Source organism: Pseudorasbora parva, chromosome 15, assembly GCF_024679245.1.
Source record: "Pseudorasbora parva isolate DD20220531a chromosome 15, ASM2467924v1, whole genome shotgun sequence".
Lineage (NCBI taxonomy): Eukaryota > Metazoa > Chordata > Actinopteri > Cypriniformes > Gobionidae > Pseudorasbora > Pseudorasbora parva.
The window spans coordinates 12,084,450-12,109,534 of NC_090186.1; the positions used below are offsets into that span (position 1 = coordinate 12,084,450).

Here is a 25,085-nt window from a genome sequence, read left to right on the forward strand (position 1 = left end):
CTTAAACCAGCTCATGATCAGCTGGCCCAGCATAAACCAGCTTAAACCTGCTTCAAAACATATTGTCAGCATATGCTGGCTTTTTAAACAGCTGTGGCAGAAACAAACTTCAATAGTGGACATAACCGAACTTGAACATAAACAATGAATGAACCTGATATAGGAATGGGTTGACACTGACGGTTTTGCGTTGAACAGACTGACACACAGATGGAACTAAGAAAATAAAAAGTTGATGTCCGTGGACATTGCAGAGGTGAGCACAGTTCAGCTCTCTCACTGACACTTGGCAGAGGAATTGATTAAGTCATAAAGGATAAAAGTGTCTGTTAAAATGTCATTGTTAATTGAAATAGCATGCCCAGTATAATGTAATAAAGCCTATATTAATATACAAAACAAAACCACTTCTCCTATATCATCAGTTTATCAGTCTGTTCCTTTTATAAAAAGTTGTCATTAACTACAGATTTTGAATTGCCTAAAGCTTAAAGTACTTGTATAAGAAACACTTGATATACATTTCCTTCACAGTCCCTGAGTCACGTCACTGTTTAGGAAACAAGTAGCCTACCAGGTAAAGGCGGTATCATCATGAAAAGAAAGTACCGAAGTTACCGAAATACACTCCCTCTTTATGACTTGAGAAAGCTGGCTGTATTAGGCATTGCAGTCTGAAAGTGAAAATAAAAAAACAGAGACTGCCATCAGAGAAAGATTAGACTGCTGATGGTTTGGACATGTCTGTGTCAGAGGAAGAGTGTCCTGTGTGCCAGGGGAAAATAAGTAATCCTTCTCAACCTTCTCCATGCTGTGGAAAAGTGTAAGTGTGATTTATATTTCAAATATATAGTGATTTTAGTGCCTTTATGTGGACACGTAACAAACAGACAAACTTCAAGATCAATCTTGTAAATTCGTAGGACATATTTAGCATAACTTAACATTTTGTTATTTTATAGGCTACAGACATGTCTTTAAAAAAATACATTTGTAAAACTGATAATTGATCGCAGATGGAACTCATTAAATAAATCTAATTGTCTCATGAAAAGTGCCTTATTTGGAAACAGTGTTTATGGTGGAAATTGCTGTGAATTGCTTTTTCTTCATGTTCTGTATATTCTCTAATCATACAGATATAAATATAATTTTTGATAAACAACCTGATCAGTCAAAAGCGAAAGTATTTCTCTGAGGGGAAATTCCATCACATGATAATTTGACCAAGGTTCTTGTTCAACCAACTATAGTTGATTATTTAACTTTCTCTTTTATCTCTCTCTCTCTCTCTCTCTCTCTCTCTCTCTCTCTCTCTCTCTCTCTCTCTCTCTCTCTCTCTCTCTCTCTCTCTCTCTCTCTCTCTCTCTCTCTCTCTCTCACACACACACACACACACACACTTTGTCTCTCTATGTACTTCTAGATTTTGCCAGAGATGCCTCAGTCAATCTTTTCGATTCAGGACTCATTGTCCATACTGCAGAAGCAGTGATTCTGCGAATAATTCATTGAGAGTAAGTAAATGCTCTGCTAAAGAGTGTGATAAATATCAGTCTTTCTGTAAGCGGAGTTCATTAAAGATAATGCTTATGAATATTTTTCTTGCAGCCTCCTAGTAGGAGGAGGCACATGCATCAAATCCTGCCAGGGAATATTGATGCATTTAATTCAAGAAGACCTGTAGGCGCAAACATACAGAAGTAAGTCTCAGGCAAATTTCAACATTTACTGCCTTTTCTGTCAAACTCCAAAGAATTTATCACTATTATTCAACCAACAGTCGCATCAGCCAACTTCAAGATTCACAGGCACAACTGACAGACACTTCCGCTCAAGTCAGTGTGCCCAATCAGGCTGCCCCACAAAACCAAGCCCCTCCTCTTGTAACTCGTACCACACGGCCCGTTCCAATGCCACGGATTCGAGTTCAACCTGCAAATGTAGGAGCCTTTAATGCTGCCACAAGAAGTCTTTTACAAGTCACCCCGAGATCTGCCCCAGCTTTATCAATGCCAGGCCTCACCCCACTGCTGCCAATCCACACTGCCCCACCCCGGGAAGATTTGCAGGCTGTGCTTGATGATTGGTATGTCCCATCAAGAGGATAATCATTTGATTGACTTACACTATGGCTTTTTTAACTCATATTTTCACATTCACAGGCCATGGCAAACAGAGATCACTCTAATGGAAAATAATCCACGACCTCAGGGGTGAGGACGTATACTTTTTTATTTGTTTCTTTTCACATATTTTTCACATTCTTACTTTATTTTTTATTGTTTATTTTAATCCATTTATTTTAATAGTTATTTTAATCTATTTTTAATCAAATGTATTTATTTATTTATTTAAATCAAATCCCTGTATATTTCATCCCATTAATGTGCAAGGAGGAGAATTTTGTGGAACATTTTTTTTTTCTTCAGATTTTTCTTGTCAGAAAACATCTAGCCTACAAATACGCACCATTTAAATACTTCTAAAATAAGGATATTTCAAATCTACATGTTTTTTTTTTTTTAGGATTATTAGGCTATGGCATTTAATTTCAGAGCGTACATTAATAATTATATTATACACTTAAAAATAAGGTATTAATTAATAAGGTTATTTATTGGCTTTGGTTTGGTTCCATTAAGAACCTTTAACTTTCTATTGGAAAAAAAGGTTCAGATTAAAAATAAAATGTTTTTCACACTATAAGGGAAAAGAAAGGTTGTTTTATGGCATTGTTGCAAAAAAAAAAAAAAAAAAAAAAAAGTCTTTACTTGTACTTTTTTTCTCTCAGTTTAACTGTGAGGACATTTGTGTGTCCATACTGCCATGATGATGGACTGGATGAACTGGATCTACGCGATCACTGCAGTGACCGTCATGTCAATGACAGCCGACGTGTGGTCAGTCAGGACTCATAGTGATTTTTAATATTCAATGTGTTGAATTAAACTTGCAGCACATTAATTTAAAATACTAACTATTTTATTTCAGTTACATTTATCTGCATTTTAATTTGAGATAGTTTAGCATTTCAGTCAAATGACTCAGCACACTCAGGATTGTTGTGTGTCCTCTGGCGCCCTCTAGGTGTGTCCAGTGTGTGTGGCGTCACCCCACGGTGATCCGCAGTACCAGAGCCGCGACTTCGTTGGCCACCTCAACCTGCGCCACTGCTACTACATGGGCGAAATAACTGTAAGTCATTTAGCCTACACACGTACACAAATGAAAGAACTTTCCCCCGATAAATATATATTCACACACACAGTCAATGTTTAACTGTAATCCTTTATTTCTCTGATATACGCAGAACCTGGATCAATCTGATGAGATGAACCTTCAGTGTGCAATTCTAGCATCATATAAGAACAACATTTAAGAGTTCATTTTCAAAAACATGGCAACACAGTTCTCAGGGTTTTTCTGGACTTTTTTCGTGAAAGATAAGGTATATTGAAGATATGACCAATAGTTTATATTGAAAATATTGAACTATTTTACCAATAGTAGGCCTAGGCCTATAGCCTAAGTAGGCACATTTTGATTGAACTGCTATTAAAGCAACATACAATTGTTTAAATGATTATCTGAATATTAGAATATAAGATGTATTTTAAGCAGTAATGTATTTTTATATGACACCATTTCATAATCACTGATCAGGCATAACATTATGACCTAATATTGTGTTGGTCACACTTCTGAAGCCCCTACAAACTGTGTATTCTAACACCTTTCCATCAGAACCAGCATTAACTTCTTGAGCAAATTGAGCTACAGTAGCTCGTCTGTTTGATAAGATCACACGGGCCAGCCTTCGCTCCCAATGGGCATCAATGAGCCTTGCCCGCCCTGTCACGGATTCTACACTGTTCCTTCCTTGGACCACTTTTGATAGATACTGACCACTGCAGACCATCAAGAGCTGCAGGTTTGAAGATTCTCTGACCAGTCGTCTAGCCATCACAATTTGGCCCTTGTCAAACTCGCTCAAATAATTTTTCAATTTTTCCTGCTTCTAACACATCTACTTTGAGGACAAAATGTTCACTGGCTGCCTCATATAGGGCAGTTACAGCCGTGTAACTATATTCCATCACTATTATTTGCGGTGATGAAGAGATATTCAGTTATTACCTTCACCTGTCATAATGTTATGCCCGATCGTTGTAAATTGAAGTTGTACTCATCTCATTTTGATTCTCTGAAACATCTAGGATATTGATCATGTCTTTAAAAGTAAAGATTTATCTGCTAAATATTTTGCACAATTTAGCTGCTGCTCTTGCACTTTCTTTTTAGATATAAGTTATACAGTATGCAATATACATTTTCTGTGGGATTTAGGATGTCTTATACCTGTGGGTTACCGTTACTATATATATATATATATATATATATATATATATATATATATATATATATATATATATATATATATATATATATATATATTTGAAATAAATAAAAATATATGTATATATTTGAAATAAAAGTTTCTATGAAACAACTTTGTACTGTGAAAAGGATCATTTTTCATAACAGACTTCATAAGGTGTGTTTATAATTTTGTATAGTGTGCAATTAAACCTCAAGCTCTTAGCCAAGTCATTATCAATAAGTACTTGTATCATGTCTAATAATATTATGGTGACCATCAGTGTATAAAAATCATATCCTATCAGCTGCAGGCTCTTATCATTACAGACTAAGCTCTTTTGCTATACATTCAGTGACGTGCACGGGGGTGGGGGTGGGGGGTGGTCTTTGCAGTCTTTGGTGGTCCTCTGTTTATGGCCACGCCCACTGATGTGGTAACGCCTATTACTAACATGCACGCCACTGTATAAATTGGTTAATACACATATACACTGATGTTTTGAAGAGAAGAACTGGAAGAGTAAAACGATCTCATGGCATCTCTTCATATATTTCTCATTCTTTTCTCATTTACCACGGCCCTGTGTTTGGTGAGTCCAGAATTCAATACACCGTAAATTCTAACAAGATCAGTTTACTTAAAAGTTTAGAAACCGATTGCCTTATTTTTGAAAAGAAAACCTAAAGGGAAAACTGAAGTTAAGTTAATGATCAGGTGAAATTAAATAAAGCAAACTCTTCTAAAGGAAATTACCGTAATTAACACACTCTAGAATATTTAGTAATCTTACTTAAGATTTAATAGTGAGATTACTTGAGTATTTCAATTTACCTTGGTGTTCTGTCTTAAATGCTATTAAATGCTATTAACGTATTAATTGCTATTATTCTCAACATGGTTTTAGTCAGCCATTTTAAGCTATGGAGACTTAAAACAAGTGCAATCGGTTTCCACATTTTCTTCATGTAAAATTGACTATTTTTGTTCAGCTAGCATGGAATGCACTTAACACAAGCGTGAAATTCTTAGTTGTTTAATTTTTGTTAAAATAAAACAAACTGTTTTGATGTTTTTTGATGAAAAAAAATTTAAGAACATCAGAAAAACATGCTTTAGCAGCGTTCTGCTGTCATGACATTCATGACATTGTGCTGTATACAGAACAATAAAAAATAAAATTGTTCTACACCCTTAAAAATATAGGTGCCAGGAAGAACCAAAAATGGGCTTTCACAGTGATGCCATAGAATAACCATTTTTGGTTCCCCAAAGAACCGGTTCTTTAAAGAACCATTTTTTCCCCCGAACCATTTATAGTCTAAAGAACCTTTTTGCACTACAAAGAGCCTTTTGTCCGATGGAAAAGTTCTTTGGATATTAAAGGTTCTTCATGGAACCATACACCCTGCCAAAGAACCATTTTTATTTTTAAGAGTGTACCTTGATACAGCATGTGGCTTTGGAAAGATTTTAAAAATATGACTGTATCAACTTATTTGAACCAGTGGCCACTTGAAATAAGTGCAAATGAATATGCCTGCATCTTAAACACAGCAGCTTAGACATCCAAGGCAGAAAGAAAGGAGATACAGGTTTAGCTTAAAAGCGGATTATTTTTAAGGGTTTGGAGTTTGGGTTTGAGATTCTTCCCTCCCAAACACAGAAACACCCGCTGAATGGAATCAAATGTGTTCCTCGTTGTCTTTGGGTAGTCTAATTAAGAGCATAGATCAAAGAAAAGAGGAAACATACAGAATGTGGCAAATGTGGGACATCATCCATAACAATTGTTCCCTCCGAAAAGATTACCCTTATTGCATCCAAGTTGAGGGCATTTGGACGTTTGGCAGGCATTTCTTCGGTAAAACTGAAGTAGGCCAACATACTTGAAGTCTGCATCTACATCCACATCCTAAGTAGAGAAGGAAAAATCAGAACTGTTTTACAAGAGACAAATATAATATCACTGCAAAACTACAAAAAGTATACCCAAAATTAATATTTATGAATTAAATCAATCTATAAATGAAACAGGCTTATTTTACATTTTATTTGTGAAATATGAAATCATATTACAGTATTTTTCATGAATTAAGAAAATGTTAAGGAAAAATATGAATAAAATGAAAGTGTAGTGCACTGGGAATATTTTTATTTTATTTTTTAAAATAAAGACAAATTTTAACGCTAATAACACTTATTTTTATATTCAGCAATCACAGTGGGCGAATTAATCTAGCGTTTGGAATCAAGGGTTTTTGAGTAACACACTACATACAAGCTGCAATACACACTTCAGAATATCTGACAGCTGGATCCGACCAAGTCTGCACGGTTTGTGAAATTAAATGTTTATTAGATATTAAAAAGATTTGTTTAAATTATATTGTTGAATGCTGATGGTAGGCTATATATGGGAAAGTGTTATGTAAACTACGATTTTATAGCATGAGCTTTTATATTATTAGTAACAAAAAGGCAAGATAATGCTATAAAATCGTAGTTTACATTCTTTGTTTAACAGTTTTGTTAGTAATGTTTTAGACAAAACTGTTAAACAGACAAGGCCATAACCTACAAATCTCAATACCAAGTAAGCGAACATTTGACATACGTCCTTGGTAGGCCTACACTGTTAATTATTTCCCCATTAAATAACAGGAAATTACTGGCGGCAAGGTTTAAATATTTATAACTGTTTAAATATTTTTCCTGTTATTTTTTTACACTGCACATGGCAACAATGTCAAAACTTGACCTTCTAATGGAACAGCAGCATTCCTGATAACATCACTCAGCTCGTTCTCACGGATTCACTGCATTTATGGCCAGCAAATCAACGCCACTCTAAAAATGGCTGGGTTAAAAACAACCCAATTGGCAACCCAGCGCTGGGTAAATATTGGACAGAACAAATGCTGGGTTAAATTAACCCAGTGGCATTTTAACCCAGTGGGCTGGGCTGTTGAGAAAACCCAAAATGTAGTCAATTTTTTTTTACCATTAATGGATTTGCTGTTCTAGGTTATTCTTGCTGGGTTGTTCTTAAAAAATCTCCTGTGCATTGGCCTACTGTAAAACTACACAATCATGAAAGAACAAATGAAGAATGCATGTTTAGACTGTTAAAACAATCATTTTTATTGCTTGACAAATGGTACAATACACAAATGTGTTCAAATTGGCAACAATGACAACTAACGTTACAAACCTAATATTCTGTCAATTTATTCACGTTTAAATCGAACTTTTATTTTGACGGGTTGCCGTGACTTTTGAGTCTCTGTGTTCATGATATGACACGCGTCCCGTCATTCACACAGAGACGCAAAACATGGAAGAGTAACGTTAATATTTAAATAGTATTTAATATACACAGACACTCGTATATATTCGGCTACAGTCTGGAGCCCTGCGTGACGCGACTGAACGCAGCTGCGGGACCGAATATAGTCTAACTTACTTGTGAGTCAATGCTATAACGTTACAGATATCGTCACATTTTTTTACATTTCAGTACCGAAGTACCGGTACTTGTGACATCCCTACATACAACCATGCTTAATTTTCGAAAGGGGATCATGGTTCTGTGTAATCACAAACTGTATTAATCTAAGTTATCGAATCACATGCCTACCTTAACTAACAGGAGTCAGTAACGTTACATTGCATCGGATTCTGAGGTAAAACTTTTGCCGTCTTAACGTCATGTAAGCTTAAGAATTGTTGCCGCGAAGAAGAAAAAAAAAACTATAATTATAATAATTAAAATGATTATTAATGAAAATATATGAACTTATCTTAAAACATCTGCAACCAGGCTTTGCCTTTTGCATTGTCCTTTCAAAATGACAGTTTGGGAGCGAATTTAAACGAATCAAGGCGGGAAGCACGTGAAACAACCAAGCGCTGGGTAGAATCATAGACAGTAAAAGAAATGGACAGAGCTATCCCATTGACTTCAACGGCGGAAAGTGAGGTCAGTAAAGGAGCACTCATTTCCTGATGGCTGAGCGAACTGCACAGGCAGACTGAGCTTGACTATGGAGCCAGAATAGTCTCAAATATAATACATTTACAAAACACAATTCATAAATGCATAGCACAATTCACATTTGATCATAATTTCATCATAATTTTGTAGAAATTTTAATCAGGTGCTAGAATAAGAGTACCCATTAAAACGTCTTTACACAAAGGTCGTGAAACAACCGATCATGAAAGAATGCACAGAACAAGGGCAGGAGTGAGCTTCTTGAGTCTTATCAGTAAGGAGCGTTTTGATTGGTGGATTAAAAGCTCACCACGATTGGCTAAACAGAACGTCCTCCAAAAAAAGATATTTACGAACCATAACCTGCCAGGAAAATCCAAGGGGGTAATCTAGCGCTCGGAAAGCGTTCCACCTCTACGGGCTGCCATTGCTAACCAAGCCATCACCTGCTGTTAGCATCCCATTGACTCCCATTCATTTTTGAGTCACTTTGACAGTGAATAACTTTACATCTGAGACGTTTAAAGACTCCATTGTTTATTTCTAAAGAAACACGACAATGCATAAAAGGCTCCGTTACCTTGTATCTTACACTATCGCCCCGTAGAAGCTGTTTTTGTAAAAATAGGCTAACGATTGCGTCATAACCAACGCGACTCTGTCGCACAGTTGAGAAATTACCGTATAGACAGGAGGAGACGCTCGCAGGCAATATTTTACTGTCTATGAGACAGTCGGGGGGACGTGTAGACATAAAGTCTGATAAAGTCAAGGGGGAAGAATGGGGAGAAGCCCGTAGTGAGCCAAAAGCAACGGGAGAAAATATTTAAACAACGTGATTCAGCTTTCACTTTCCACCACTACTAGAAGACCTACAGCTGTCAGACAGGAGGCTCACGTCACATCTACGTCGTCAAGCTCAGTCTGAGCCTGCGCAGTTCGCTCAGCCATCAGGGAGTGAGTGCTCCTATACTGACATCACTTAACGCCGTAGAAGGCAATGGGATCCCTCCGTCCATTTCTTTTACTGTCTATGGGAAAATCCCACACACAAATGCAATGCAGTCCATGCACGTGTGACGATTCGCAAATGCAGATTCAACGATCCATAAATGCATGCAACATCTTTCATAAATGTGTGATGGAAATTAATTCAAGAACTTGATATATACATATTTGTGTAAAGATTTTACATTTATTTAGGTAAGATGCATTTGTGTGAGCATTTGGGGAAATATTTATGCTTTTACTTGTGCATTTATGAATCGTGTTTTGAATTTACGAATCAGATTTTACAAATGTGAATTGTGCTATGCATTTATGAATTTTGTTTTGTAAATGTATTATATTTGAGACTATTCTGGCTCCATAACCAAGAGGTGTTACCGAAATACACTCCCTCTTTATGACTTAAGGAAGCTGACTGTACTTAAGCATTGCAGTCTGAAAGTGAAAATATAAGCAGAGACTGCCATCAGAGACAGATTAGACTGCTGATGGTTTGGACATGTCTGCGTCAGAGGAAGAGTGCCCTGTGTGCCAGGGGAAAATAAGTAATCCTTCTCAACCTTCTCCATGCTGTGGAAAAGTGTAAGTGTGATTTATATTTCAAATATATAGTCATTTTAGTGCCTTTATGTGGACACGTAACAAACAGACAAACTTCAAGATCAATCTTGTACATTTGTAAGACATATTTAGCATAACTTAACATGCTGATAAATATTTTTTGTTTTTTTAATAGGCTACAGACATGTCTTAAATAAAAAAATAAAAAACATTTGTAAAACTGATAATTGATCGCAGATGGCTCATTAAATAAATCAAATTGTCTCATAAAAATTGCCTTATTTGGAAATTGCTGTGAATTGCTTTTTCTTCATGTTCTATATATTCTCTCATCATACAGATATAAATATAATTTTTGATAAACAACCTGATCAGTCAAAAGCAAAAGTATTTATCTAAAGAGAAATTCCATCACCGCGGTTCTTCTTGATGATAATTGATATTTTAATCTCTCTCTCTCTCTCTCTCTCTCTCTCTCTCTCTCTCTCTCTCTCTCTCTCTCTCTCTCTCTCTCTCTCTCTCTCTCTCTCTCTCTCTCTCTCTCTCTCTCTCTCTCTCTCTCTCTCTCTCTCTCTCACACACACACACACACACACACACACACACACACACACACACACACACACACACACACACACACACACACACACACACACACACACACACACACACTCACTCACACTCCCACACTCACTCACACTCACACACTTTGTTTCTCTATGTACTTCTAGATTTTGCCAGAGATGCCTCAGTCAATCTTTTCGATTCAGGACTCATTGTCCATACTGCAGAAGCAGTGATTCTGCAAATCTGAGAGTAAGAATCATTGAGAGTAAGTAAATGCTCTGCTAAAGAGTGTGATAAATATCAGTTTTTCTGTAAGCGGAGTTCATTAATGATAATGCTTATGAATATTTTTCTTGCAGCCTCCTAGTAGGAGGAGGCACATGCATCAAATCCTGCCAGGGAATATTGATGCATTTAAAGGGGTACTTCAGCACTGGGAAGATGAAGCTGTATTTAAACTAAGTCATTAATGAAGTAGAAATGTGAAATTATTTTTGAATTTAGTGCTTTCTAGACTGAAAAAAGACCGAAAATGTATTTTTGTCCCATGGGGATGAAAGACAACAATTCCCAGAATGCTTCGCTGCCCTGTGAGGCCATTCCCAAAGCCACCGCTACTGGATTACTGTGACTGAGTTGGAGAACACACTACAGTTAAAGGGGGGGTGAAATGCTGTTTCATGCATACTGAGCTTTTTACACTGTTAAAGACTTGGATTCCCATCCTAAACATAGACAAAGTTTCAAAAACTAATGTTGGACGTTTGATGGAGTATTTCTGTGTCAAAAATACTCCTTCCGGTTTCTCACAAGTTTCGGAGAGTTTTTTTCGAGTATGGGTCGGCTTGACGTTAATAGAGCGGAAGGTCCTTGTATGGGCCGTATGGGCTCTTCTCCCGGGAGGGTGCGCGCGCGCGTGACTAGATCGAGAGAGAGGAAATGCACGCCGTAAACAGTCTCTCAGATGCAGATCCAGTCGTCCGTGAACACTTATGTGGCGCCGCGCTTCTCTTTATTCCTATGGGTGACGTCGAGCGACTTCAACGCTTCAGCACAGCATTCCGGGAAGGCAGCGCTGCATTTGAACCGATTTGAACGCAGAAATGACAGGAAGCAGGGGCGTGGGACTGGGGGGATAAAGGGTACTGAGTAACCAGGGCCCGAGGCAGAGAAGTCGTTTTCTATACATACACATACATGGTACGGGGGCCCAGCAAGATGGTTTGTACCCAGGGCCCAAAATTTGGTGCTACGCCACTGACGGGAAGCAAGCTTCACAACATCGTTTCAGTTGCGTCTCAAAATGGATTTACACGCCACTGCTGTCAGGACTTTACCAAATCATACCAAAGAAGTGTGTTTTTGACGGAGCAGTCCCAGCGATAAAGCTTCGGTCCTGCTTTGGAAGCAACCCGTGAGTTAACTTAAACTGCTTCAAATGTCTCTGCTTTTGGCTACGGACGCATGAGTAAACATCAGTAAACGACACGATCGCGTGCTTCGTCATTCAAATGCGCTAACGGTTACTCCATTGTTCTCTGTATAACGTTACAGTATTCTGATGTGCAAAACCGTTTTGCTTGCTACTTCTAAGGTCTAGTCGCATACAATAGTCCATAAACCGAATCATGTCCTCATACACTGCGAGTAAATACACAGAAATGTGGAGAGGCCATTAAATACAGTACATACCACAGAGACGGACGTCCTGATGTTGCCGTTTCTCCTGTTCAATTTATTTCTCCCTCAGATTTGATTCTGGATCATTATCTGCATTAGCTGAGATAGCCATGGGTTTCTCCACGCTTGAGGACGTCACCGCTTTGCGCGCTTGTCATTCTTTAGCTCCGCCCACACGATACGCCTCCAGGAGCTCGGTTTTTTCCGGAAAGACTCTGTACAGCCTAAATATGATAAAACTAAAGACTTTTCGGAGATATGAAGGATACAATACTACTCTATAGGTACTCAAGATTGACATGAGATTGACTGAAACTGAGTGTTTCACCCCCCCTTTAAATACTGAACGTGTCTGTTCAATATAATGAGTGAGTCACCGTGCGAGTGTCACAGCACAAACGCTACAGGAGTCAGTTTACATTCATTGTGATGAATGAGTTGAATGAGCTCTCGTGATGAGAGCTGAGGTAATCGCGGCTACACTCGCGGCATACATTCACAGCGCGTGTTCAGTCTGGCGTGTTTTCAGTTTATGCCATTGGAAGCTTAACTTTCATAGAAATTAATTTGAGAAGTTAAAACCTTTTCATTGCTCAGCATAGCTTCGTTTACATGAATACCTGAGGCTGCAGCTGCGAGCTGAGCTCTGAGTGTAATCTCCCATCCCTCATACGCGGGTTGAAAACATGCGGAAATGGCTCCCTCTACTGGCTGTAGTCTTTAGCCTTTTGCCAAAAAATTCCTCTGATGATGCAAATATCGTCAATTTGCGTCATTAAAGGAATTTTTCCAGAAATAAAATGCATAGATCTCTTGTCTCGGGGAGATACGAGGGGGGGAAGCACAATCATTTGAATATACTGGGTTTCTACTGATACAAAGCCATAGGCTAATCGCTGAAGTAACCCTCTAATTTAAGAAGAACTGTAGGCTCAAACATACAGAAGTAAGTCTCAGGCAAATTTCAACATTTACAGCTCATTTTTAAAAACATGACAACAGTTGAGAAACCATATTTAAGGTATATTGAAGATATGATTAAACTATTTTAGCAATAGTTCAATTTTTTTTTTTGAACTGCTATTAAAGGAACAGAAAATTGTTTAAATTATTATTTGAATATTAGAATATAAGATGTATTTTAAGCGGTATTCTATTTTTATATGACACCATTTCATAATCACTGATCAGGCATAACATTATGACCTAATATTGTGTTGTTCCCACTTTTGCAGCCCCTTGCATACACAAAAACTGTGATGCACAGTGTATTCTGACACCTTTCTATCAGAACCAGCATTAACTTCTTGAGCAATTTGAGCTACAGTAGCTCGTCTGTTTGATCAGATCACACGGGCCAGCCTTCGCTCCCCACGGGCATCAATGAGCCTTGTATTTTTTCATAACAGACTTAAGGTGTGTTTATCATTTATATAGTGTGCAATTACGGTAAACCTCAAAGTCAGCTAAGTCATTATCAATAAACACTTTTATCATGTCTAATAATATTATGGTGACCATCAGTGTAATAAATATCGTATCAGCTGCGGGCTCTTATCATTGCTGACTAAGCTCTTTTTGTTCTCAGTGACGTGAACGTGAGTATGAGGTCTCTGCAGAACAAGAGTGGGCGTTTCTAAATTTGTGGGTGTTTTTAAACTAATGGGTGTTTATAAATCACGCAATGAAAATTATCCCCTTCACCCGACCCCACCCCTAAACCCATACCCACACTGTGACGGGAAAATCAGGTAACACAGTTGAAAACGTCCCTCTGTTTATGGCCACGCCCACTGATGTGGTAACGCCTATTACTAACATGCACACCATAAATTGGTTAATACACATATACACTGATGTTTTGAAGAGAAGAACTCAGAGTAAAGCAATCTAATGGCATCTCTTCATACATTTCTCATTTTTTTCTCATTTACCACGGTCCTGTGTTTGGTGAGTCCAGAATTCAGTACATCGTAAATTCGAACAAGATCAGTTTACTTAAAAGTTTAGAAACCGATTGCCTTATTTTTGCAAAGCAAACCTAAAGGGAAAACTGAAGTTAAGTTCATGATAAGGTGAAAGTAAATAAAGCAAACTCTTCTAAAGTAAATTAAGTAATAAATATCAAGTTAGTTTAATGTCAATTCTAGTTAACACACTCTTAGTAATCTTACTTAAGATTTAATAGTAAGACTACTTGAGCATTTCAATTTAACTTAGTGTTATAATGTGTTCTGCAAACATATTAATTGCTATTATTCTCAACAAGGTTTTAATCAGCCATTTTAAGCTATGGAGACTTAAAACAATAATAAGTGCAATCGGTTTCCACATTTTTTTCAAGTAAACATATTTTTAGTAGTTCAACTAGCATGGAATGCACTTAACACAAGCGAGAAAATCTCATTTTTTTGTGAAAAACTTAAGAACATAAGAAAAACATGCTTTAGAAAATGTGTTCTTTCAAACACTTTTGATTGGCTAGCAGCATTCTGCTGTCATGACATTCAGAACAAGCGCTGTAAACAGAACAAAATATTAAATTGTTATACCTTGACACAGCATGTGGCTAAAATCTTGACTGTATCAACTTATTTGAACCAGTGACGACTTAAAATAAGTGCAAATGAATATGCCTGCATCTTAAAAACAGCAGCTTAGGCATCCAATAAGGCAGAAAGAAATGAGATATAGGTTTAGCTTAAAAGCTGATTTTTAAGGGTTTGGAGTTTGGGTTTGAGATTCTTCCCTCCTAGACACAGAAACACCCGCTGAATGAAATCAAATGTGTTCCTCGTTGTCTTTGGGTAGTCTAATTAAGAGCATAGATCAAAGAAAAGAGGAAACATACAGAATGTGGCAAATTTGGCGAATAGTCTGCTGTATTGGGCTATATAGACTTATACTAGCGCTTTGACAGTAGATCGCGTTGTTTTTCTGCCCATGCTGTGCGTGCACCCAACCTAGGTTTTCAATTTATACAAACATTGAAGGGTCATATGATCAAATGTTTCAGCAACAATATAACATTTTTTGTAATCTCAACATTTTGGTTAAAATCAAGTAAACTTACTGGGATTGTGTAGTAAGGAATACTATTTTGATTTAGTGTTAGGGTAAGTGTCATGTATAGAGAACCACAATTGTATGATGTTGAATGGTGAGCCAAAGCAAATGATTTTGAGTAATCCAATACTTCAGCTGAATTAACATGTATTGAACCTGTTCAGGACTGAATGAGTTTTATGATGAATTGGTTTCTTGATGTTTCATATCAAGGATTGCACTGTAATAATTTGTTGATGTAAAATGTGCACCTTTGACACTTTCCCCAAATGTTTTTTTTCAAAGCCAACATCTTCACTGTCAGGTAAGTCTTAATAATTACAATCTTTCAAATAAAAACAAATAAAAAAATAGTTTGATTTTAAAGGTTTTTATATCCTATGCTCTGTATTTTCTTTTTTCTTTTTTCTTTTTTGTAGGCAAAACAGAGACTGATGTAGATAATGGAAAAGACCAGGACATATTTGAAATAAACGAAGGTTTGTAGATACATGCGTCTTAAATTTGTAGCATTAGTTCAAAGCCACTTCTGCAGTAACCGTCTGTGTTGTTGAACAGAGGCCGGACTTCACCTGGTGGAAGGAGACATTCTGATAGAGGAGGTCAGTTTTATTAAACAGATTCTCATGGCACTTTCCATTAACAGGGTACAAAATGGGATCTGAAACATGTATGAAAAATAAACAAAAACCATTTAATCTTGACCATCAGAAAATGTTTAACTTAAACCTTGGGATGTCAAACTAAATATTATATGAGATGTTTTTTTATTTTCTATTAATTTTCTGTGAGGTCTGTAACTGAAATGTAGGACATGTAAATATAGTTTGGTTAAATTTTCAAGCAATAAAAATATCAAATGAATAAACATAAAAAGAAAAGAAAATAGGAGATGCTTAGCTTTAACAAGCCTTTTTTTTAGATTAATTTTATATGAAGTCTGTAACTAAAATTTAGGAGTTACATAGGTATCTAAATTTTCAAACAATAAACAAACATCAAAATACTAAAATAAAACAAACATAAAAATTCTAAAATAAACAAAATAATAATAAAATAAGAACAAAATAATTAAAACTAATAAAATAATATAACCTCAAAAAATAGGAGCTGCTTATTCTTTAACTCTCTATGAAGTCTGTAATTTAGGAGTTACATAGTTATGTACATTTTCAAACAATAAACAAACATCAAAATACTCAAATAAAATAAAACAAAACAAAATAATTCAAAGAAAACAAAATATAGGAGATGCTTAACATTCAGAAAATGTTTAACAAACCTCAGGATGTCAAACTATTTAATAAATGAGCCTTTTTTTGTTTTTTATAAAATAAAATAATATAATATTTAAAAAAAAACAATATTTGGGAAATGCTTAGCCTTCAGCTTTCTATGAGGTCTGTAACTAGAAATGTAGGAGTAAAATAGTTATATACATTTTCAAGCAATAAACAAAAATCTAAACACTAGAATAAAATTTAAAAAGCAACAACAACAACACTACAATACAGTGAACCACACACAAAACAAACTAATAAAACAAAATAATAAAACACAACAAAATAATAAAACAAAACAAACATTTAGGAGATGCTTATCCTGAGGTTTAAACATTTTCTAAAGGTTGTCAAACTAAATATTATATGAGCAGTTGTGTTTGTCTTTCTATGAGGTTTGTAACTAAAATCTAGGACAAGTGTAAAATTTCAGGCAATACACATCAAATAATATAAAAACATTTAAAAATAAAATTAAATTAAAAAAACTTGCAAATTCAAGGATGTGTCACTTAAGCTAAATCCATATTTGGTTTGTGTTTAAAAGGGAGAAAGCAGGAACACTATTCTGGGTGAAAAGTATCGCTGGCCTACCACTGTGCCATACTTCCTAGACAGCAGCCTTGGTATGTGAATCTATAAAATAACTGATTCAGTTCATTTGAACTAATGCTTTGGTCTTCATCTGACTTTATCACTCCAAGTAATCTTTAAAAATCTCCCGCTCACTGTTTTACTCTCATTTACATGCTCTTTCTCTCGTCCTTCTGTCACTTTCAACAGAAATCAATGCCAAAGGTGTGATTCTGAAAGCATTTGAGCAATACAGACTCAAGACCTGTATTGACTTCAAACCCTGGGGTGGAGAACCAAACTACATTTTTGTATTTAAAGGCAGCGGGTGAGGAAACTTCAAACATTACACTCAATAATTAACACTTTAGTTTTAAGTCATCAAAAGGTAATAATTTTAATGTATTCAATAATATCTGGTTACACTTTATTTTGATGGCCTACTTTAGACATTCTACTGTAACTTTGCAATTGTCAACTCTTATCAAAGTATTATTATTTTTCTGTAGTAGTGTTAGGTTAGGGTTAGGTGTTAGGGTTCGGGTTCGGGTATAGAATAAGTTGAAGGAGTGTGTATATTTGCAACAAGGTGAAATTGAGTTTTTTTTTTTTATTCCAGATGTTACTCAAAGGTGGGGAATCGACAGATGGGGAAACAGGAGTTGTCAATTGGTTCAAACTGTGACCGTTTAGGAACAGTGGAGCATGAGTTTCTGCATGCGTTGGGTTTCTGGCACGAGCAGTCCAGATCTGACAGAGACGACTACGTCGCCATAGTGTGGGACCAGATTGAAGAGGGTAATAACTGAATATAAACATAAGCCATCAAAGAATAAATCTCTTTTCAGTGATATCAGTCTTGCCAAAATCTTATATTCTATTATTGCGCACAACTATTTCCTGGTTTGATTGTCACTTAGGTAAAGAGCACAACTTCAATTTATATGATGAAACGGTGTCAAGCTCTCTCGGTGTGCCCTATGATTACGGTTCGGTCATGCACTACAGTAAGACGTCCTTCAACAAAGACAAAGAGCCAACTATCGTTACCAAGATACCAGAATTCTTGGATGTGATTGGTCAACGCATGGAGTTTAGTGACAGTGACCTGCTCAAGCTAAACAGGCTGTACAATTGTAGTAAGTTTATGATTTTTGTGGGAGATTGGTTGAATAATCATTATTTTTTATAAATATATTTAAATTATTCTGACTGATTAGATAAAGATTTGTTCAGCCAATAGACTTCTCTCACGCATCTCCTTCTAAAATATCTTTTGAAATTCTTCCAGCTAAAGCCTCAACTTTTCTGGACTCTTGCCACTTTGAGGAACCGAATATCTGTGGTATGATCCAGGGAGATGGTGGAAATGCCAAGTGGGCTCGTGTACAAACAGTAGAGGGCGGTCCAAAAACGGACTACACAACTCTGGGTCAATGTCAAGGTATGAACTCCCCTAAACACAAAAGAAGGATTCAACCCTATGACGTTTGGTGATGAAACTTCATCCAAGTGGGCTAACTAGGTTTCCCTTTATGCACCACTGTGCAGCCCACTACTTGTGTCAGAGAACGTTCAGAAGTTAGGTTCCCATAATTGCAGGGAACATTCAAAAATAGGTTAACGTTTTCATAACTTCATAACTAGCGAAACATATTTTTGCTAGGTGGAGTTGCATGTGAATACACGAACAAAGCAAAAAAACTTTGCAGAATTTACTTGATGTCAATGAATATTATTTGCATATTTTTGCCATACAGTATAGTGTTAAGAATGTGCATTATAGTAATATTTTTTGAAATATATATTTCTGATGTTAACCATCACAAAAATGCATCATCACAGTCTTATCACATCATGCCTAGATAGGCCAAAGATTCTCTTCAATGGGTCGGTATCACGTGGAAATGTTTGTTTGTTGTTTGTTCACTGGTATACCACCATTGTGGAAAAAGTTGAATAACTCATAGTCCATAATCCTGGATTGATAACTCTTTTATGATATTATTATGGTGGAACTTTGGTCTTAATGATAAACATATTTTACTGACACTAAGGAAATATCATTCTTTGACCTTATCTAGACTCTTCTTGTCAAGGGTTGCTATAATATGTAAAATGATCTTTCTGCTCCATTATAAGGTTCAAAGAGGTGTGAGAAAGCGAGAAAACTGGCTTAGTACCTTATTATCTGATAACGTTTATACTTTTACAGGGGTTGGGTTCTTCATGCATTTCAGCACAGCTACAGGTAGCCAAGGAGACAAGGCTTACCTGGAAAGCCGCCTCTTTTACCCAGAAAGACGCTCCCAATGCCTGCAGTTCTATCATTACACCAGTGGGGGCGCCGATGACCAGCTAAACATCTGGGTGCGCGAATACACTGCTGAAAACCCCAAAGGAGTCCTGAGACTCATTCAGAAGATCAGTGGTAATGAATAAAACTTATTTAAAACCCAAAATAAAGAATTGTTTTCCATTAAAGGTGGGATCACAAGTACCGTTGCAAAGCGGAATTTCGCAAATAAAAAATTCTGTGTGAATTCAATGCCCAACAGAATGCTGCTTTGAAAGGGACTTTTGTTTGAGCTGCTTTTAGTCGAACCTAATTTTACCAAGGACAACATGTTTCTTTATCAAAATCTGGAACAACATTCCATCAGATTTGAGAGACAAGTTTACAGTTGTCAAGTTTAGGCTTAAAACCAGGATTAGTTGCTTCTACATCAGTGTTATCATTTCTCTTTGATTTTATTGATAACGTATGGGTACGGTTAGGTTAGGGATTTTGGCGAGGTAGTCAAGCGAGAGACGTGGAAGGAGCGAGCAAGACCGGTACGTGATTGAAGATGACCGTCACCTGCAAGGCACACCGGTCTCAAGTCCTCTCATGAGGGAGTTTGGAGGCATATAAGGACACCAGTGAAGGATGAGAGAGGACCAGATCTGGACTTTATGTTGTGTTTTGTTTACAATTTATGTGTGTGCAGCAGTCGTCCGTGAGGGTCTGTCCGCAGTTATTTTGTTTTGTTTTCGTGGTTCCCTCCTCCTTCTTCTCTCTCTATGTTACATTGGTGTCGAAACCCGAAGGGGGATCGCGGTGCTGAGGAGTTAGGGCAGCATGGATAAGAGTAAACCGCGAGTGGCTGCCCGAGGCAATGGTGCTTGATCGAGTACAGACCGGTGGGACAGTAGGGCTAGCTGCCATGCCCCTGGGTCAAGGTGGGGTGGCAGCTTTCCTGGAGGGAGTGGAGATGTCGCGGGCTTTAACTGTGGGCCGGAGCCTGCTGCCATCCGCCATGATGAGGTGTAGAAAGTGCAGGACTCGCTGCCGGCTGCCCTCAACCGGAGGAGCCACCGCCAGCTGTCAGGGGGCGGAAGAGGATCAAGCCGTCCACCAAGTGTACATTACCATCGCATGGCACCATGAAGAAGAGCCTCTCAGCTGACTAAGGACCAAGTGGCAGTGTTACCGGACCAGAATTTTTATTCTTTTTCCTCTCTCCACTCTCTAGTCCTGTCACTCTGTGTCTCTGTCTCTCGTTTCTCATCTCATCTGTCCATACCCCAGATGCGAGAGACATGGTGACTGGCCCCCGGGGGGGAGCAGGTGTCGTCTCGGGTGTACCCCTGGCCTGCGAGGGGGATTGGGGGTATGTGGCTAGGTAGTCGAGTGAGAGACGTGGGAGGAGTGAGCAAGACCTCTACATGATTGAAGATGAGCATCATCTGAGAGGCACACCGGCACACTCTAGTCCTCTCATGAGGGAGCTTGAATGCATATAAGGACGAGCGACACCACTGAAGGATGAGAGAGGACAAGGCCTAACCTTTATGTTGTGTTTTGTATTTTGTTTATAATTTTTTGTGTGTGTGCGGCATTTGTCCGTGAGGGGCTGTCCACGGTACTTTCGTTTTGTGTATTATATTTGATTAAAGTCGTTGAACATTCCCCGGTTCCCGCCTCCTTCTTCCCTGAACAAACAAACTACGTTACAGTGGTGCCAAAACCCATGAGGAAGGAGGGACATGCTGTTGAATAGCCCTCGCTGCTGAGGGGGATCGTGGTGCTGAGGAGTTCAGGGCAGCAAGGATGGGAGAAGACCACGAGTGGCTGCCTGAGCGATTGGTGTTGGAGCGACTGAAGACTGGTGGGATGGAGAGCTTGCTGTTGTGCCCCTGGGTCCGAGAGGTAGAGGAGGAGTCGCTGGCATTCACCGTGGGCCGGAGCCTGCTGCCATCCGCCATGATGGGGAGGAGCAGGGAACACAGGACTCACTTCCGGCTGCTCTCAACTAGAGGAGCCACGCCAGCCGTCAGGGGGCGGAGGAGGCTCGAGCCATCCACCAAGAGTCCAGTACCATCGCATGGCACCGTGAGGAAGAGCCTCTTGGCTGGCTGAGGACCGAGCGGCAGTGTGCGTGAAGAATGGGCTCTCTCGGGTGTACCCCCAGACCTGCGAGGGGCAATGGGGGTGTGTGGCTGTTAGGGATACAAGGATATATAGGGTTAGGAATACATTTTCGAACGGGAATGTTGTTCGTGGATCAACTAAATATGTTGACCCAGGAACGCATCTAATTCAGCTAAATAAGGACATGCTACTACTACCCTTCCCATAACTTAACCCTTAAAATCAGAGGGAAATGATGGTGAATAACACTGATATAAAAACACCTAACCCTGATTTTAAGTCTAAACTTGACATAAACTGTAAACTTGTCCCTCAAATCCAATTGATTGGAATGTTGTTCCAGAACATGCTGAACTTGGTGAAATCACATTCTGCGCTTTAGCGCATCGTTCACTATTGCCAGTCATTCGAATGGTGTTCACACGTTCTGGAGCTTTGTGTGGGGAGACGAAAATGTTCCCCACAAATATTTTGCTCGTGTTCAAGTTGGTCACATGAATTTTACGCCTTGACCAACAGAAAGCTACTTGGTTTAAAAGGGATTTCTTTCTGAATTGCTTTATAAGCAGAACCCTCTTTTACCAAGCACATATTTCTTGATCGACATCTTTGTTGATCCTGGGACAACATTCCAATCAACCAATCAGATTTGTGGGGAAAGTTTACAGTTTATGTCAAGTTTAGGCTTCAATCCAGGGATAGGTGCCTCTACATCAATGTTATGTTTGTATTTGTTTATTTAAAAAGGGACAGTGTAAAATATACATTAAACCTTAAAGGAAAGATGCATTTTACCAGGTTGTAGCACTTGTGCTAATTTACACCTGCAGTCCCTGGACAGGCGGATGTAAACAAATCAAGTAAATAATACATTAACAACATTAAAATAATCAAACCCTACATTCATTCTACAGCATACATTTACAAATACACTATGACCTTCACATCAACTAAACATTATGTAAACATGTTTGTTGTGAAAGAAGCCAATGTTATTCACCTATCATTTCCCTATCATTTCAGGGATAACTTATGGGTACGGTTAGATTAGGGGTAGGGATATGGTTAGGAATACATTTTCGGACAAGAATTATGTTCCAGGATCAACAAAATAGGTTGACCCAGGAACCCTACCTATCCTTACAATAAGATGGAATAACCCTGATGTTAGAAGCACCTAATCCTGCTTTTAAGTCTAAATTTGACACAAACTGTAAACCTGTCCCTCAAATCTAATTGGTTGTTTGAAATGTTGTTCCAGGATCAACAAAGATTTTGAGACAGGAACGTTTTTAAATTCGACCTTAAAGGTGCGGTCACATTTACCATTGCGTTGAAATTAGTAATTCAAACAGGGATTGACATGTTCAGGAGTTTTCTGTGGTTCTCCAAAATTTTCCGTTCATGTTTAAGTTGATCACGTGCGGAGCCGCTTACATGACAGGCGGGGAAAAAAGGTGAATAGTGTGCACAATTTACTATTTAGTTCCCTCGATTTATAAATCAAATTAGTTAAACGTGCACACAATTTAGCAAAACGAGGAAACAAATTAGTAAAATGTGCGCACTATTAATAAAGTGCGCACATTTTACTAATTTGTTTCCTCGTTTTGCTAAATTGTGTGCACGTTTAACTAATTCGATCCCTCGATTTATTAAATCGTGCGCACAATTTATAAATCAAGGGAACAAAAAAGTAAATTGTGCGCACAATTTAGCCTACTAGTTTGTTACTGCATGTCATGTGCGGGGCTCCGTAATCACGTGAATTCAAATTCTTGCAACAGAAAGCTTCTTGGTTTGAAAGGGACTGCTGCAAAATTTAGTGACCAGTGACCACACCGTAAGGATCAATTTTTATGTTATGGGTAATGTATACTTGTACTTTTTTAGGTGGACTTAAAGACTCCTGGGAACTATACCATGTGACGCTAGATGTCTCTGATAAATTCAGAGTGGTGTTTGAAGGAGTTAAAGGAAGAGATGCATCAAAGGGTGGTCTGTCTCTGGACGACATCAACCTCTCAGAGACCCAGTGTCCTCAGTACACTTGGCGTATTCGTGATTTTACCAGTCTTCTTGCTACAACTGCTGCTGGCGCTAAAACCTACAGCCCCCGCTTCTTATCCCCAGATGGTTACTCGTTTCAGATTGGTTTGTACATTAACGGCTTGAAGGATAGCCCATATAAAATGGCAATCTACCTCCACTTGACCTCTGGACCTTATGATGATGATCTCCAATGGCCGTGTCCATGGCGACAGGCATCTATGGAGCTGATGGACCAGAATCCAGACATCCAACACCGCATGAACAACATGAGGATGATGACTACTGATCCAACCAAGTCCTCCACTGACTGTAAGATGTAAACATAGTTGGGGAGGCTTGGAAGCAGCAGATATTAGGCAATTTTACGAGCTGGAGCAAGTTAGGTTCTGTGTTTAGTATTCAGATGTGTGCTATATTAATAACTATAATAAATATATATACACAACCAAATTAGCTTCAATTACATAATATACAGTTTTATATATTAATTCTAAAGAATTAGAATAAAAAAATACAATGCAGAAACAATGTTTTCAGATTTATCCATTTAGGAAAGTCTTCAAAAAGCAATTTTTCACAATACAAAAATGAATTCACATTAAGAAAATCATGCCTTTTAAAATTAATCGGGATTAATGTAGGTGTATGTTAATGTAGGCCTTAGAGAGAAAAAATGACGACATTTTATAAAGTATCTTCTCTCTTTTTGCAGCCATGGGTAATGTAGAGTATTTCTGGGATGACCCACGAAAAGTAGGCAGTCGAGTCACTGACACAGATGGCAATTCATACTACCGGGGACCCGGTTCTGGTACCAGCAATTACATCACACATGATCGCCTGAAGAGTCGAAGCTTCATTAAAGGAGATGATGTTATCTTCCTCCTCTCCCTTGAAGGTTTGTGAGCAACAAGTTTTTTTTGTTTTAATTCCATTTTTGTTATATTCCTATGAAAGATGACATAAATTGACTTGAATGTTTAACCTTGTCAATAGATGTGACTGGACTTTTGGAGCCTCAGTCAAGAGAGTTTCGGAGACCGGAATCACCTCCAAAGGACTCTAATGGAAGCTCTACAGCAACAGTGACAGTAAGCATCTTTGTGGCAGCGGCTATGTTCCTTGGTCTTGTTGCGAGTGCACTGTTCTACGTGCGAAGGAGAAGACAACAGATGGAAAGAGACAGAGAGATTGAGCCAGAGAGGACAGATGGTTGTGAGTATCCATATACCCAATTCAGTTCTCCTTCCACACCTGATAACTGTACCATTAAATGCATCTAACTCCTACTATACTGAATTCTCTTACAGAACACCAAATGTCCATTTAAAATAACAGTGGACTAAAGCAGGCCCTAATGACCTGAATGCTGGATATATCAAGAAGTCTCAATGGAGAATTATTTTCTGGTATCTACTCTTCATTAGAGCTGGATCTACTGCATCATAACTTGCCTTTAAAATGTATATGACTCAACTGGCGAGGTGGACGAGCGAAAGACACGGG

At 38.0% G+C, this 25,085-nt stretch overlaps 1 protein-coding gene across 3 annotated transcripts; it reads left to right on the forward strand.

Moving 5' to 3' along the window:
* The first annotated feature begins 673 nt into the window (after nucleotides 1-673).
* Nucleotides 674-25,072, forward strand: mep1ba (meprin A subunit beta a). 3 transcript variants are annotated; one of them, XM_067417128.1, is made up of 15 exons: nucleotides 674-823; nucleotides 1,427-1,517; nucleotides 15,546-15,564; nucleotides 15,680-15,739; nucleotides 15,819-15,862; nucleotides 17,088-17,166; nucleotides 17,324-17,441; nucleotides 17,733-17,911; nucleotides 18,034-18,252; nucleotides 18,405-18,557; nucleotides 19,329-19,544; nucleotides 23,421-23,888; nucleotides 24,292-24,477; nucleotides 24,576-24,794; nucleotides 24,890-25,072. In XM_067417128.1, coding segments are annotated over exons 1-15 (2,136 nt in total). In that variant the 5' UTR covers nucleotides 674-740; the 3' UTR covers nucleotides 24,892-25,072. The 3 variants fall into 3 exon arrangements, with proteins under 3 accessions (XP_067273229.1, XP_067273230.1, XP_067273231.1); XM_067417129.1 differs by having other exon boundaries at nucleotides 15,689-15,739; XM_067417130.1 differs by lacking the exons at nucleotides 674-823; nucleotides 1,427-1,517 and adding exons at nucleotides 3,095-3,198; nucleotides 3,314-3,451.
* Nucleotides 25,073-25,085: the final 13 nt, after the last annotated feature.

Excerpts from the sequence above, each read along its gene's own strand:
- mep1ba (XM_067417128.1), top strand. The coding sequence starts at position 741 with ATGTCTGTGTCAGAGGAAGAGTGTCCTGTGTGCCAGGGGAAAATAAGT. Across the intron at positions 17,167-17,323 it reads CTTCCTAGACAGCAGCCTTG|AAATCAATGCCAAAGGTGTG; the intron begins GTATGTGAATCT and ends CACTTTCAACAG. Across the intron at positions 18,253-18,404 it reads AAACAGGCTGTACAATTGTA|CTAAAGCCTCAACTTTTCTG; the intron begins GTAAGTTTATGA and ends AAATTCTTCCAG.